Here is a 16,786-nt window from a genome sequence, read left to right as displayed (position 1 = left end):
GAAGTCCCTTGTTTTGATCATATAAGAAAAATGCTCATTCTGATGTGAGTCAATATGCAGGAAATAAGTGAAGAGTCAAGTCTGAGCTGAATCACTCCCTTCACTAGGAACATCTATGGAAAAGATTTTAAAAGCTCTTGAGAATTCATATAGGCATTCAGTCTTTATTTTATAGAAGAAAGAGAAGTCCTAAATACTCCAACCCTGCTTCTACCTAGCAACTTAAAAGAAGCTGGAGAATTAACGTGCCTTTTAACCACAATACTAATACAAAAATTCTTCACCAATTAGAGCCATAACACAGATGACTTTCCAGAAAACAGTGTGCGTGAACTGAGACAGCAGTTATCTTGGTAACACCAAACAGCTACAGATGAATGGAGGGACAAAACAAGAGAGCAGGAGAAGAAGTAACCTGGTAGTTTGACTAAAACATTGATATGGAGAAACACACAGTGAGACTGACCTGTGGTTGGCTGGGGCGTGTAGCAGTTCCCTACCAACTGCTCAGCCAGTCTCCTGCCGGCCACTCCCTCCAAAGGAGTGAGAGCCAACAACAGGCAGGAGGATTGAACCCTTCAGAGAAATGTCTTGTCTTTCAGTAGTACACTAAGTTCAACTACAGTTTAACTTGTTGGTACTAATGTGTATTAATTTTCAGTGCATAAATCAACACTTGAAACATACTTGTTCCTCAGACCACTTCTATTCCTGATAACATTTTCTTTTTTAAAAGACATTTAGAATTCCAGTAAATACCAGGCAATACCATATATTCCACAAAACAGGCAAGAGGGCTCAAATCCAGTAGACCCTTTCAGCAACGCAGGATGTGAGTTCTTCATACAAGTGTTAGTATTGTACAGCCTTTCTTTCAAAACAGTCCAATTCCCGAAGCAGCTTGCCTTTGTATGAGGGAGAACTGATGGTCACTGTTTCATATGCTAACTCTAGAACAAGTACACAGGCAGTGGCATCACTGCAATCTGTTTTGTTGGCATATTCTCCAGGGGTCCCACTCACTTAAGTCTGAGAGGTACCATCACTTCCTCGTCCCAGCAACGCTATTACTAGACAATAAATGTCAACAAAGTTAAGGGCAAAGTCACTACATCTGCAGGAGACAAGATTATTTCTAGGGTACTTTTGGCTACAGAAGCTGTTCAGATGACTGCTAAAGGGAGTGATATGTTACTGGCAGCTTTTGAGCTACTGCTGGTGATGGCATCTGTATGCTCACTGAAGTCCACCAAGACTACCAACAAAGGGAACAGAAATAAGCAGATTTGCTAAACACTGTCTCATACAGCAGATTTCAATGCAAGATAAGCATTACATGGGTGTTTTAAGACGGCAGTCATATTCCAAGCTGAACTGGTCCACTTGTGAAAACACAAAATCTGTACAGCCTTAGGTTTGTTGGAAGAAATTAGCCCTATTTCTCAGTTAACTAAGGACAGACCAGCAGGGAGAGGTCCCTGTTTAGCACAAAACACAAAAGGAAGATGCCTGCATTTGGATTTTGGTTAAGCTGCAGCATTTTTAAACCATGCTTGCCTGTGCTTATACTTCCCTAGGGAAGGATAACGAGTCCATAGGGACAAGAAATAGGAACTCTGAAATGGGGTCAAACTGGAAAAAAGTTAACATACAAGAATCTCCTTCTGACAGAGCATTATTAAGCAGGCAAGTAAGGATACAAAGATGTGCCTCCCAAATTTTAAAAAGTCAGAACTGGCAAGAAATGGTGAAGAAATTATCACTCCATTTCCTAACCTTTCACCAAAACGGCAAAGACACGGACACAGGAGTGAAACCTTCTGCCTGTTACAGTTCTTCTAGAGCGTGTAACTCAGACTGATGTGGAAAACAAAGGTCATGAGAAACATATTTGGTATTCATATATGACTGCGTAGCCAAAATAACTCTTTTCTTGCGATATCAGCCTAGCTTCTCCTTCCTTCGTCTCAGCAGATTCAGAACACTCTTAGATGAAAAAACAGTAACAGAATACACAGAAATAAAGAGCAACTAAGGAAGCAATTAAAGGCTACCCTATTTTACATGAGACACAAGTCAAAGTATTACAAAATACAGTATCTTAGAAGTAAAATCTCTGACTTGTAACAACTTCAGAATGATCTGAGCCACAGTGATCAGGAAGTTCAGAAGTTAGTTTTGCTCATTAAAAAGCCAATGAGCAAATTTTTAATCTCTGTTTTGCCTGAGAGCTAAAGACAGAAGCGCTAACACCAATATATCAGTAAAGCACATACACAACAGCTAAGTTACCTCTTTCACTGCCCAGGAATTAAATGACAAAGACGCAAAGACACCATGGTACTACTTGAGCTCTTCAGGACATGTTGAGCTGCACTAGATCCACAGTGATGAAAGAACAAACAGAATGTGATAATGTCAACATGATTTTAAGGTACAGGAAGAGTGTAACATGCAACATTATGTCCCCAATATTTACTGTGTCCTGTCTTCAACGGCTCTTACTGTGGTCAGAAACTACAGTGATGGCAAAAATGTACAGAAGAGAGTAGAGAAGTGGGACAGAGTCCCAAAGTGCAGGAGGGTCTCAGCAACAGAATACAGGTTTGACCAGAGAGTCTTCTTTGACATTTCTTACATGTTTTATCAATGTTGTACTGAGGCACTTTGTTTCAGTGAGCGAAAAACATTCTCCAGGTGAAATAACTCCCTTCTTTCTACTTCATTACTCTTAAACATTTATATGGAGTTACAGAAGAAGAAAAAAGGCATTACCTATGCTGTATGCCATTGCAAAACTGTTCTGTGTTTGACAGGAGCAAGCAGTTAATATTCAATATGACATACGTTTTCAATGCAACAAAAAGTCAATTAAGAAAAGGAGTTACTAAAATTGCATCCTTGTTCAAACTCCATCTAAACAATACTTGCTCAGCAGTGCACAATAAAATCAATAAAATTAATCTCCTCAGGGTAGAGGCATTTCTTCTAGTAAATTTAAAGTTACAGAAAAATTTTAGTTGTTCTTTTGTTTTGAAAATATGGCTACTCTATTTAGTATCTTTTTTTTTAAATGTAGTAATTTGCAACGCAGTAAGATGCTCAACCTGTGCTAAAAGCCTCTATTACGAAAAGCTCTGCGATCAAGGATTTGCCTGTTCAATTACAACACCCTATTCCATATTCCACAGTTTCAGAAGAATTATAGGGTTGTTCTTTTTTGAAAGCAAGCAGTTGCCCTCTCTAACAGCTTTTTGTTATTACTTTCATTGAAGAACGTCCTTTATTTTTCATTTATTTTGTTTGTAAACATCTGTTTTATATGTCCTTAAAAGCAAGGGGCACTTTTATTGCTCAAATTAGTTAATATGACGATTAATTCCCACTCCCAAACAAGTCCTGCTTCCTGAGTTAGATTTACATAAGTGTTGAGACTTTCACAATGTGCTTAATCAGATATAGACAGTGACATAGTACACAGTTGACAGCAACAGCTTCAAAGAACTTCAAATTCCACTACATCAAATAACATCTGAGGATGAGTGACATACTCAGCCTACAGAGAAACAGTAAAAATACATTTTAGCTATTAAAATTTAAATTATTATATTTCAAAAAGGTATCTTCATAACCCCATAATCAAATGGCTTCTACCAACAGAAACATTTCCACGTCTAGAAAAGCATTCTAAAGAGTCCCAGAATTGGATATTTATGGAAATAAGCTGACTCCTGGATTGTCATTTTGTTTTCATGTTAGCCATACTCTTTCTGAAGTTACAAATACAAAGAAATTTTCTGTTGCCATGATATAAGATTTTGCTATCAGTCGTGACAGATAAGCCTATATTTCTGCTCTGACTCAAAGAACTGAAGAACAAAAGCAAACGTGTTGAAACTGATACATAAGAACTACACTAGTTTTGCCTAAGTGAATATATTAAAATAATGTAAGATAGTGTCAGAATAAGAGTGCATTAACACAGTAGACCCTAAAATGAAATTCGGACTCAAAATTTAGAATATTACTAAGTGTCCAGAAAACTTCATTTTGTTCTGATACCAAAATCTATATATATTTAAGTATGATGACAATGATCAGATAGTCATAGCTGTATTATGTTTAATCCAGTTTTTACAATTCATAGTAAAAAGGAAAGACTGAACGTGAGTGCAGTCTGTCAAGCTGAGTCCCTATCAAGCTCATACAGCCTGTGCTGAAATTTGTTCTACAAAATTGTCTTAACTATTACCACTGCAAGATGGATTAAAGCTAGGGGAGTATGCCTACTCAAGCTATTCTTATGCCATGTGGCTGAGTAAATATAGTATTTAATGCTAGTTTTTATGACATGCAATAGGACACAACAGATGCTGCAAAATTTGAAACACGCACCATGAATCTGTCTTCACTAAAATGGACATAACCCATTCATTTCCAGTCTGGCAGAATATGACAGCATCAAAAATAATTTTAAAAAAGAAGGCAACAAATAACGAATCGCAGGGTTCTTTTCAAATTCCCAAGTATATATAATAGTTTACTGAAAGCAACACTATTTTGGGTAACAAAGGTATTTAGGTTACCAGTACCATCTCTAAATGCTAACACCACGTGATACCAAAACACAACTTAAATAATTTGGAGGATTCCAGGAGTTAATAGGCCTTCTAGGTACAGCATTATCCAACAGTATATTTTCATGCTAAAATGGAAATTACATATATTGCTTCAACTTAAAATGTTACAGGACTGTTTTCTGCATTGGTAACTTAGTTGATACCATCTGTGAGAGGCCACTGACCTGTGATACCACAAATCATTTTCTCACAATAACACGATCAAACTTGCTTCTCTCAATAAGTATAACTGCCCTTCAGATACTTCAAATTACAAAACATCAAATTCTAGTGCAGTGTTTCAAATGCACAGAATGCACACATATTCCTGTCATCAGACTGACAGAACTAGAAGCAGTAATCACAGTGCAAATAAAAGCATACTGTCTTTCGGTTTTTGCTCTTTTTTTTTACTCACTTTCTTAATAAAATCAGGTATCTCCTTTTTGTCTGAAAGCTGGTTTAAAGAGGAACAGCACTCTACCTCCAAGACATATCCTTCACTACGGACATCACCTTTTGGAGACCTAAAGAGACAGATAAAAAAAAAGAATCAGCTTCTGTTCTTAACAATGGATATCCAGACACCCCCTTTACAAATATTTCCCATAGAGAGCTAACCTTCAGACAAAACTTCGTTTCCAGCACATTCATTCCTTAGAACTCAACACAATTCTGGCAAGCGGCAGCTACAGCATCTCACCTCCTTGCTAGAGAAGGAAATCACACTAATGACTGCAGATGGTGGAATGTCTCAAGGTCTTCCAAATTTCTTCATCTGTCCAACAAACACTTTGTCAGACTGGCATCTCTGACCAACGCCAAGGAGATGTACAGGTGATGTAACTCAGAATATGCAAAAAGCAGGTTCCAGTGCAACGGGCTGAGAGATGCTCTGGGCCCCATGGGGCACCCTGATGTAGGGCCTGTTGCACAGACAGCAGTTCAATGAATCCCTTATCTACCACCATTTTAAGCCAACATCTAAAAATCAGGGGGTAATCAAAGTAGTCTGTCCTTCAGTCTTACCTCATGCTTTATTGTTGAGAAATGTAACGCTATGTGTGAAATCCCTTCTCTTTCAGAAGACACTAAGTCCTAAAATAATTCAAAGCGTATGGCATCTGCCATATACATCGCTGAACAAATCAGTGCTATGGAAACATATCGGTCAAAATATGCCAAGGGAAAGTTTGTAAATTATCCTGAATGATCTTGACAAATGGTCTGTAGGCATGCACTGCAAAGCAGTGCTACTGAAGGCAGTTTTCATCTCCTCTGGACTCCCATGAAAGGAAACTGATAGGCCTGATCAATAGAGAAAATCTAGAGAAGCATTTGTTTTATCAGCTTGTTAGCAAAACATAGGGCATAATGTACAAAAATAAAAGCCAGCCTATAATTCTTGGGATTAATAACAAAGTAGTAATCTTAACATCCCATGTACAGAATCAAAAGATCTAGTTTGAAATAAAGAGCTAACCCTGGTCAGCAGTCGCTTGATGCACTCGGTACCTACAGGACAGAAAGAAAGGTGCAGAAGTTTGAACCGAGAGTTCAAGCAGCAAAACAACAGAACAAGGGCTTTGAAGGCTTGCCATGCCTGCCAAAGCAAGTCGGTGTAAAAGCCCTGTTCTCGGGACTGAGACTGTGCGACATGTAAAACTCACTCCAGGTACAGATGGTCCCAGGGGCTTTCCCGAGATGCTAACAGTTACTCGGAGACATGAGATGCGTAGGCTGCTGACTGCAAACTGGCAGTGTGTTTCCTAGGCAATACTGCAGAAATTTTCTGAAGTATCACACAACATTATATTTTTTACTTGATCCTCCCACTTTCACACAGTCTATACTCTCAGTTCATTTCTCTTATCTCACTTATACGTGGGACAGGCAGTACCAGACTATGAATTGTTTGGGAACACTTGAAGTCCTTTCCCTATTTGTTTTTCCTCTGCTTTCTAGGTTCTTCTCACAACTTGTGGTCCCATTCTGTTCTCGATTCTGGACAAAAACTTTAACACAACATTGGTGTCCTAGGAAACTCTCCAAACATCTTTGTAGGACTTACAGAAATCATTATTGGGGACTAAAAGTGTTCCACCACTACTCCTCTGTAACAAGCATACAGAAATTAATTTAAGCACCAAAGAACAAATTTGTCAGGGGAAAAAAAAAACAAAACAAAACACAAAACCATTTTGTAAGGGACAACACATTAACTGCAGACAACCATTTTGCTGTTCTAGATAAAATAATCTATTATGTGCAGATTTTCTGCCACCGATTAATTCAATGAATTCAAGAAAACAAAAATAAACAAGTCTCTTTGCTAGAGTACTTACTAGTATACCTACATTTTTTTCTAAAATCTGAATCTGGCTAACTGGCAATGCAGCCCTGATATTATCTAGCCATGTTCCAGATAGAAATAAGTACAAGCTAGGGCTCTCTAATGCTCTAGTAATCAATAAAGCATCAAAACTGCCACTTGACATTGCAATGCAAAGCCCATACAACAACAAATGGAGAAAACACAATTCTCTAGTGCTTCAGTTGTGGTTTGATTACAAACCAGAAGTGGGTTACCAGGAACAGGCAGCAAGGAACCAAGTCCTTTTTAGGCAAGCAATCCCATTTTTGGAGGACAACACTAAGCCTCTACAAATGTGAGGAACAAACGTCTCCATCAGTTCCAGTTCCCTCACTGGGATAACCCACCGCACTCATCACAGCCCCCTTCCAGCCTGGCTGAGGAAGCCATACGCCCAGCCCAGAGACTTTGGAATAATACAGCTCAAATTCAAATTTAAGATGTCAAATCCCAGAAATTAAGAACATGCCATGCTATTTCTGTGCCCGCTCTTTCGCCAAGGCCTATTCCTTACATAGGGACCAAGCCTCCATGCAAACTGCAGCGCTGCTGTAAATACTTGCTGTGACAAACATTAAAACTTACTATTGTAATTGCTCCGAAAGAATGAGAAAGATATTTTTGTGTTTAAACCCACTGGCTACCCATAAAACCACATTGTTTTCAACCTACATTGGTGAGGTTTATACCCAGGTACAACGAAGAGGGAAGCATGCCCTTGAACCTTTTTTAATTCCTCTCCTCCCACCTCAACAGCTCCCTGGCCCTGATTTTGTGCAGTTTTTGGAGGATCTACTTCCAACTTCTTTGAAAGAAGTATAAGTTATCTGAGATACAGATCATATCCATAAAAATATCATTATTTTTACTGCAACTGCCTAAAATGACCTGTTTATTTTTCCTCCTTTAACAAGCACTTACTTTGAAATATACTTGCTGCTTGTAAATATTTAAGCAAAGAGCAGACAGAGAATTCTTCCTCTAAGAGTTTCAGAGCTACCTCTGCACTAGGGCTGATGAAAGAAATTGCATCAAATACCATTGCACTCTGTTAGGAACATTATTCTGCAGTACACACGTAACAGATCTTGCTAAAGACAGTAGTCTTTAGTTAAAATCTTCCAGCACAAGCACCATGTATTACCAAAAAGTATTTTCCCGTGCCTTCAAGAAAAATATGTCCATATTTGTTAAAGGCAAGTCTTTGTCTATACTCATAGTTTTCACCTTTTCAGGAAACATGTAAGAGCCTATTATCTGTCAAAAACAAACAAAACAAAAGCCAGAGCTTTTCACAAGAAAATAATAAATAGCTATGAATTTCACAGACTGTAAGAATAATTTTATGAGCAAATCCAGGTGGGCGAGAAATTATTTCCAGTCTCTATATAATAATGCATTTCATAAATTAATTACAAAGTATTTCATAAGTATCATAAAAGTCTCTCAATAGAACTCTTTGAATATTATTAGTATAGCCATACAGAACTAGCTAAACAAAGGTACAGGTAAATTCTATACTGAACAGAAATTATTATATTTTTGGTTTCATTCATTTAATGGGGCTACTTTTAGGACCACTTTCATTAGAGACTATGAATTAAGACCCCCAAATATGCACATCTGTCACGACCACAGAAGTCAGAGGAAAGGTCAAAAGCAGAGCTCACATCTACTGACTTCAGTCTTGTACCCCCCCCTGTTCTCTTCTGAAGAGGGACTTATGTCAATCATTTGAGAAATAATCCAATAATCCATACTCTGGAGTCTCTTATCAGTTTTATAGCAAAGAAGTTACCAGCAGTCCAATGTATAAAATATTTTAAAATTAAAGCAACAGCTTTACGTAAAGTTAATTTCCACTTTCCCATCATAAAATATTTCTCAACAGAAAGTGAAAGAGAAATGCTAAGATCATTTTTGTCAAAAAAACATGTAAGCCTGAACAGTCTGAAAGATCTTCCTTTTCTTCTGGATGTAGTCAGCAATTTCTTCCTCTTCTCTTCCTCCACCTAGGTTGGAAAATGGGATCTTCCTACCTTCATTGTCTTCCAACATTCAATTTTTTTTAATTACTTTTGCTCCTCTAACAAAAAAACCCCTGGGTTAATTAAAAATGGCCCATTCCTGAAAGAAGCACACCTGGATACAGTAATGCTGTACCCTTCTTGGAAGCTAAGACAAACTGGAGAAGCTGGTACACCCCGACTCATTACAACGCTTTGTACTCACCCTAACGCATTTCGTGATACCTGAGAGGGAACAGAAGGGACAGGGAGAACAACTCTATCGCTTCACCTGCAGTGAGGAAGGGCAGTCTCCTGCTCACCGCCCAAGGAGAGGCTAACCACTAGTTAATCACGAAGACTGACAGAAAATTTCACTGTATCTTATACATCCTGGGCTTTCATTTGGTTTTCTTCCTTTGCTATATATCTCATTGTTTGTTAATCTTTGTCTATTTTCCCAAAGATAGATTTTTCTGTCACTGTAGGTAACCTCAGTGAACACCATGGACAACCTTAACGAGGGGGTGCCAAAGAGCCGAGAGGGAATTTCAGTCTACCTGGTGCTGTGCAGAGGGCCGTTAGGGCTGAGGGTAGAGGGTACCTTCAAGTGTTAGCGACATGTGAAAGGCTGAGGACCACACTCTTGAAAAGAGTGGAGTCTTAAATCCTAAACAGGACCTCTAGTGCCACTAAAGAAGAAGAAAATACAGAGAATAAATAAGATTTTCACTAATAATTGGAAGTTCACTGGCCAAAAATATTTTACAACGGTTGTTTCAGTAGGCTGTCATTTCCTGCACAGCTGTTTGCAGTTAAGTGCCATTTCATGGCAGATAAACCATAACCAGCTGTAACTTACACAGTAACTATTAAAGCTGATAACTTGGTGTCTGTTACAAACAGGATTTCCAGTCCTTTTCAGATACAAGAAGAAAATGAGGGAGCCAACATTCAGCCCTAATCTGCCTGAAGTTCTCCATGCCCACGAATTTGGAAAACCAAAAGCAAACTTGTAAGCTGCACAGACACTCTAACGACTATTTGAATAAGATGATGCTAGGAACATACCTGCAGTTATGAGATTTTCCACTACACAGGAATAGCTCTACCATTCAAAATATAACTGTATATTTATAACAAATTGATCCACATTACAAAAGAATAAAACCACATCAAGGTGATTAACATGACCAGTTGGTGATCTGTGTAATTCCAAGTTAAAAATCTAGCAAAACTAGAGTACCTAAAAACCCATAGGTTTTATGACACCCGCCCAACACACACATTTATTTTATAAAAATAAAAGCAGGTATATTATATCATAACAACCTCAACTCTAACCCATGTCACACTGTCTTAACACCTAAGTATTTTCTTTACTAGGAATTTTCTTATACAGGAAACCTTATCACTGGAATATATATTATTTGTTAGTAAAATTTATGAACTTTTAAAAATTACAGCATTTAGAGTTTCTTGAGAGAAGTTCAGACACGTATGGATACATAGGCATCTTTAATGTGCAGTGTTTATAATTTTGATAACCCATATGAAAGAACATTTATTTTGGGTCAATGTTAAAAGTTCTTGTGAGGAAATACGTATTTCTTTGAACTTGAAACAAATAACAACCTTTAAGAACTCAAGCCATTGTCTCTTGAGCTAAAGGAAGATGGGTATGGAATAAATATTTTTTTTACAGCAAACTGAAATCAGCTTGCTGAGAGCAACAACACACACTGCTTTTGCACACAAAGCCTGTTTGATCCTCATGCTTATGAAGGCAAGGTCAGACATTGGCCATCTTCAAGCCTAAATCCTATATAAAAACCAAATAGATCCACATATATATACACACACATGCATATACAATTAAATTAAAATATATTGTACCAATTCAAATTATCCACTTTTCATCAATGCTGTAGTTTTGACCCTGGCTAGCAAAACAAACACCACAACAACCCTTCACTCACCCTCCCCCCTCCTGGGGATGGGGGAGAGAATTAAAGGGGTAAACGGAAAAGAGACTCGTGGGTTGAGAGAAGAACAATTTAATAACTAAACAATATTGAAAATAATAATGATGATGATGATGACAATAATAATAATAGTAATATATACAAGTATATATATGAGTGATACACAGTGCTACTGCTCACCACCTGATGACCAAGGCTCAGCCTATTCCCAGCTAATGATCCCGGAGCAGGGAGAGTCCCCAAACTGCAATCCCAGAATGGAGATAAGAGCCTGAGCGTACAAGACCAAGAGCTGCCTGAGAGAGCAAGATGACCCTGAGAGAGGGACCACTCAGAGAGAGCCAACCCAGGAAAAGAGGGGATGACACGGAGAAAGAGAGAGAGCTTCTGGACAAAACCTCATCTATATACGGGGCATGACGTACATGATACGGAATATACCATTGGCCACTTACGGTCTCAATCCTAAACCTAAGGTTGAATCCTAGGGTAGTAATTGGGACTGTGCTCCCTCCCAGTTTCTCCTGCACCTGCAGACACCAGCACAGCAGAGAAGCTGAAAAGTCTTCGACTTTCCTGGCAACAATGGCAAACATCAGTATGTCATCAGCCTTCTTCTCAGCACAAGTTCAAAACACAGCCTCACACTAGCTACTATGAAGAAAGTCAACTCTGTCCCAGCTGAAACCAGGACAACCAACTCAAGCAAGCACTGAAGCACTGGAGGAGAGCACTGATATTTTTTGTCAGACTGTATTATTTTGAAATGCCTTTAACTGGAATTCTTGTATTTCTGCAGAGACTTTTCTAGCAGATTTCAGGGCCCATGAAGGAGAAGGCTGCTGGGAACAGTCAGCATGGATGCAGCAAGGGTAAATCATACCTGACCAACTCCATTGCCTTTGATGTTAAAATGAGTAGATTTGTGGCCAAGTGGAGGGAGGGTAGTGGCCTGTCATTGACGGCAATTTTAGCAAGAGGTTTGGCACTAGCTACCACACTATTCTTGTATGCAAGTTAGGATACTACAGTCTAGAGAACCATCTGAGTGAAAACCGGTTCCATGGTTAATGGTGATGCCCTGTCTGGAGGACAATAACAAAGGGAGTTCCCATGCAGGGATCTGCAACCTGGGACCTATCATGTTTAACATCTTCATTGATGATGGAAAGCGGGGGACAAGGTGTATTCAAGTTTGCAAATGACATTAGAGCGGGGGATGCAGCTGATGTGGCAGAGCGTGCGCTCCAAGAAAGCTCCAGACCACTGTACATGTTTTATACAGTGATGCACCACTGAAGGTCAAATGTAGAACTAAAAGAATGGAAAAAGAAGAAACATCCACGGAAACTCAAAGATAAGCTTGCCAGGCAGAGGCACTAGTCATGGCTCGATGCTCTATCCACTGAATTCTACACAAAGTCAGAGCAAGAATTCCCTGTTTCAGGGGCCTATCAAAAAAGCTTCAAGAGAAGAAAAGCTTTTTGGGGTTAGAAGGTGTCTCAAACAACTAAGAATCACAAACTTGATTGTCTGGATGTTTTTAGAATAATTTTCCTTTGCCTTCAGAAGTCAAACGTGCAAATCCAAATGCCAGAAGACCAAACCAAGACTTCACAAAGCCTAATGCTTACAGAGGCTGGTGCTTCTTCCCAACATAATTATGTCTTTTTGTACTTAATCAGTTCCTTGGTATACGACAGTTTTCCTTTCCTTCATGGGAAGGGCTGTTCACTACTATTAAAAGGGGAGTTTAGCTAACTGGAAAAAGAGTGAAACAGTTGGTCATTCAGGTGTGGAAAATCAGGATTTCCTCTGACTTAGCTGCCCAAAACCTTTGGTCAAAATAATTAAGCAAATACCAAGTGGACACTGACAACTAGAAATGCAAACATAGCATTAAAGAAACAACTCAACAACTACTGTCCTGTCTAAATCATTTCACATTGCATGTTTAAGCCATTTCAATCTTTTGCATTTACATCACGTTACTTTACATTTTTTATAAATCCAGATTTTCTATAAATCCATTTTCCACATTTTCTGTAAATCCAGACTTCAAATGACACAGAGGACACAAATTTTAGCTATATCTCAGAAGACCTCATTATTTGAAATCACTTGGAATTAACATCGCATACCAGCAAAAAAAAAAAGAAATTGTAAAGATCCTGTTTTACTAGTATACTTTTGAACTCAGCCTATCAAATTCCTTTGCAGATAAATAGAATTATTTTTGTCCAAGTGATTAAAGTTTGCATTTCATCAGGATTAATGGATGCAGGGAAATTATAGAAACAGAATCAGAATAACCTCATCAAGTTATCACTGGCACACCTGACACTTCATACCTCATTATTTTACAGAAAGGAAAAACAGCTGCAAAGTTGTTTGAGGTAAACATAGACTATCACTCTAAAAAAGTATATTCTTAGTCTACTTCTGTATAGCAACATTTCCCTGCTGATTGCTTTATTGACTGCAGGCAAAACCTGTAGAAGGGTATGTCCTAAGAGACCTCTCTGGAATTCAATTTATATCCACTGCTTCACTCTACTGCGGTGAAACGGAGCATCTGCAAAGATGTCAACACTATTGTAAGCAGACAAGTTTATGAATCCGGACCATGTTCTTTCCTAATGGAAGAGAATGGAGCTTGCTTTCTGGTGCACAGTATTTAGAAGGGGAAATTAAGACATTTTAATTGACATTGAACTTTGAGACACCAAACAGGGGTGTCACACGACAGAGAGCTGGGAATAAATTCAAGCGGTTTTGTGCTATGGTTTTGTTACAATTTTGTTCAGGGGTTGACTCTGTGATTTCTTTGCAGGGAACAGGTTACCTGCAGCAGTCAGAAGCTGTCCGAAATAGTAACACGCACAAGACACCTAGAGATTATGATATTAAAAACTAATGAGTATGGAAATGTAAGGGCAAAGAGATAAAGGTCAGTACACACAGAAAGAATTAACGATCTCTGTTCCTTGGGGGAACATAAACGACATACATGCTACTCTTCTTATCTTGGTTAGCCAGAACCTCCCAAATACACAGACCTTCCCCTGTCCCTTCTGCCAGGAGTGATATGCTATCACACATTCACGCTTTCTAGGGTACCACCATATATTCCTTTTCCTGAGATTCTTGTCTTCAAGTGTAAATCAGTGTGAATCAACTTTTCTCAAGCGTGAATCAATGTGAACCAGCAGGCCAGGGGCTGTACTTCACACCTGGAGCCTTCCCTACATTCAGAAAAAAAAAATATCTGTAAAAACCTGAGCTTGAAGATTTTTCTTTGCATATTTTTAATGAGACTGCCTTCTCCAAGAAACCCAAGTATCTCAGAACTCAGCATAGACAGTAAAACAGTCAATTGCTTTTTAATTAAGAAGTACATTGAAATTTAGAGAGGAAGTATTCACAGGAATACGAGAGTTATTATTCCTTTAACCGACTATTCTATTTGACTTCCAAACCACTTCCAATCAACTGGTTAGCATGCACAATGCAATGAGGTGTTACAGAAATATTTAAATATTTAAATTCATTACATCAAATTAAATAAGAGCAATGGGAGAGTCCTTCAGCTACTTAGTAGACTACCTTCATGCCCAGTGCCTGTAAAGGACTCAACACTCCTATATTTACTTCATTTACTTTAATTGAACATGGCACTTCTTGCAGTGCAAACAATTGTATTCCTGATTTTAAAAAAATAAATCTGTGCTTTACTTTCACATTTTCCGTAACATTTCCAAAGGACAAACACTGCTTTTAAACATTTATCACTTCCATGTATATTGAGGCATTTCCTCAAATGTCCTTGAATGACTCCTTACTTCCTTATTTACCAGAACTGATTAGACAGCTAAGATAATTAAGTCACAGAAATATCAGTACAGATTAAACACAAAATTATCCTTCTGACTTTAAAAGTAACCTTAAATGTATAATGACATTGCAAGTTCACGCTTAGTATTTTAAAACTCCGGGACAACGGCAAAATAGGAGTAACCCTAACAGATACTTTTCCCATGAGTTTTAATGCCTAAAACGTTTAAGTGCTACTTTTTCCATTTTATTCTTGAACAAACTGAGGCACTGCCAATCTCAACAATAGCAGCAGCATGTAGCTCCTGATGCACATCATCGGCTGCAGCTGGTATAGCCTCCTCCTACCTTTGGAGAGGCAGAGCTATAAACTAAGCACTCAAAAGGTGAGCCAACAGTATTCACTTTAAAACATAAAACTGACATATGAAGGTGCAACACTGATTAAAGACTAATTCAAGTATTCAGTTCTGTCTCCATTTACACAGAATTTAAATTACTGTACCTTCCTTTCTGTTCCATTCAGGCAACAAAAATAACAAGGTGAAAAACCACACCTGGCATTTGCCACACAACTGACAGATGGAGTGTATAGTATTGAAGCCATCCATGGTATAACACCTGCAGTAAGAAAGGAGCTTCAAGTGTTTTGCAGAAAGTGTTTGAGAAGCCTGAAGGTGGGCCCCACACCAAGGTACAGAGCTTTTTATGACTCCTTGGCTCCCCATTACAGAACTTGTATTTCTGCCTTTTTATTCCCTGCCCTTTTATTTCCATACTCACTAGTTTTTAATATCATAATCTCTAGGTGTCTTGTGCATGTTACTATCTTGGACAGCTTCTGACTGCTGCAGGTAACCTGTTTGCTGCAAAGAAATCACAGAGTCAACCTCTAAACAAAATTACAACAAAACCATAGCACAAAGCTCCTTGGCATCACCATTACAGAAAACAGCAGGGGATCACTTTGTACTTCATAGCATAAATGATGTTACTAGTGATCCTACAACTGTAGCTGGACTACTTATACTCCTAAAGTCTTAGGAGAGAAATAAATGCCCATCTGATCAACGCATTTCCTAAGCAGACCTTAACTTCCAGCTAAGAGTTCAGCTGTTTTATACAGAGACAGCCTACAGATGCCAGAGACCTGACAGTCCTCAGTGAGAAAAGCATCATTTATTCTTTATCAGCAGTGTAATGAGAAAGGTTAATTAAAAAAATTAACAGTATGTCTTTTTTTTTTCCTACTGTCTCATATTTTTTCCTCCTGGCTGTTAGTGGAATGGGATGAACTCACAGTTCAAATCCAGCTGGTCTCTATGCAGGCCACAGTCATCTCAAATGAGTGCAACACCCATCTCTTCCTTGAGCTGGGCAATGCAAATATTCATTGCACCCACACACAATTACAGCAGCTTCTATCATACTCCCAGACAAACTCAGGAAGATTTAGACTACATTAAACACCAAACTGATGTAATTTCCCCTGCTGGTACTTGTCTGCTTTTTCCCACTGCACCAAGACCCTTCCGCTTCCCTAGGCAGTCAGAAATGACAGACAAGGGAATGCAAAGAAATGGAGTGTGAATGTAAAAGGAAATATAATTGGTTCAAGACTCTCTACTGTCTTCAATTTTGTACAGTCATTTACAGCTGTCTAAAGTCTGTGTCTGAACACTGGCACCCAAGTGAGTGAGTAGGCAATTAAGATTTTGTACTCTTTCACAATCATTCTGCACAGATGTAAACTACTGGATACGGTACGAGACAGCAGGGACACACTGAGAGCTCTGGCTTGAAGACCACGTCGCTCTGCCGAGAAGGATGCTGCTTTTCCCTGACATGTCTTCACAGCTCAGTCCTGGAAGATGCTGAACCCTTGGACCTCAATCCAGCAGAAGTGCTTAAGCGCTTACTTAACATTGCAAACTCACGCATGTAAATACTCTCATTATTTGCAGCAGG

General features: G+C 38.7%; 1 protein-coding gene across 1 annotated transcript in view; it reads right to left on the bottom strand.

The window, feature by feature from the left end:
• Window positions 1-16,786, bottom strand: part of LOC104465206 (raftlin-like) — a gene marked incomplete at its 3' end in the record, with an annotated part of 57,173 nt that overhangs the window by 14,226 nt on the left and 26,161 nt on the right. The window contains exon 3 of the mRNA XM_010078158.1: window positions 5,038-5,146. Coding sequence (XP_010076460.1) covers window positions 5,038-5,146 — 109 coding nt within the window. The remainder of the gene's footprint in view (window positions 1-5,037; window positions 5,147-16,786) is intronic.

This window comes from Pterocles gutturalis, unplaced genomic scaffold (genome assembly GCF_000699245.1).
Source record: "Pterocles gutturalis isolate BGI_N339 unplaced genomic scaffold, ASM69924v1 scaffold31763, whole genome shotgun sequence".
Lineage (NCBI taxonomy): Eukaryota > Metazoa > Chordata > Aves > Pterocliformes > Pteroclidae > Pterocles > Pterocles gutturalis.
Note: the sequence above shows the minus strand (reverse complement) of the source record. Positions and strands in the feature narration are given on the sequence as shown.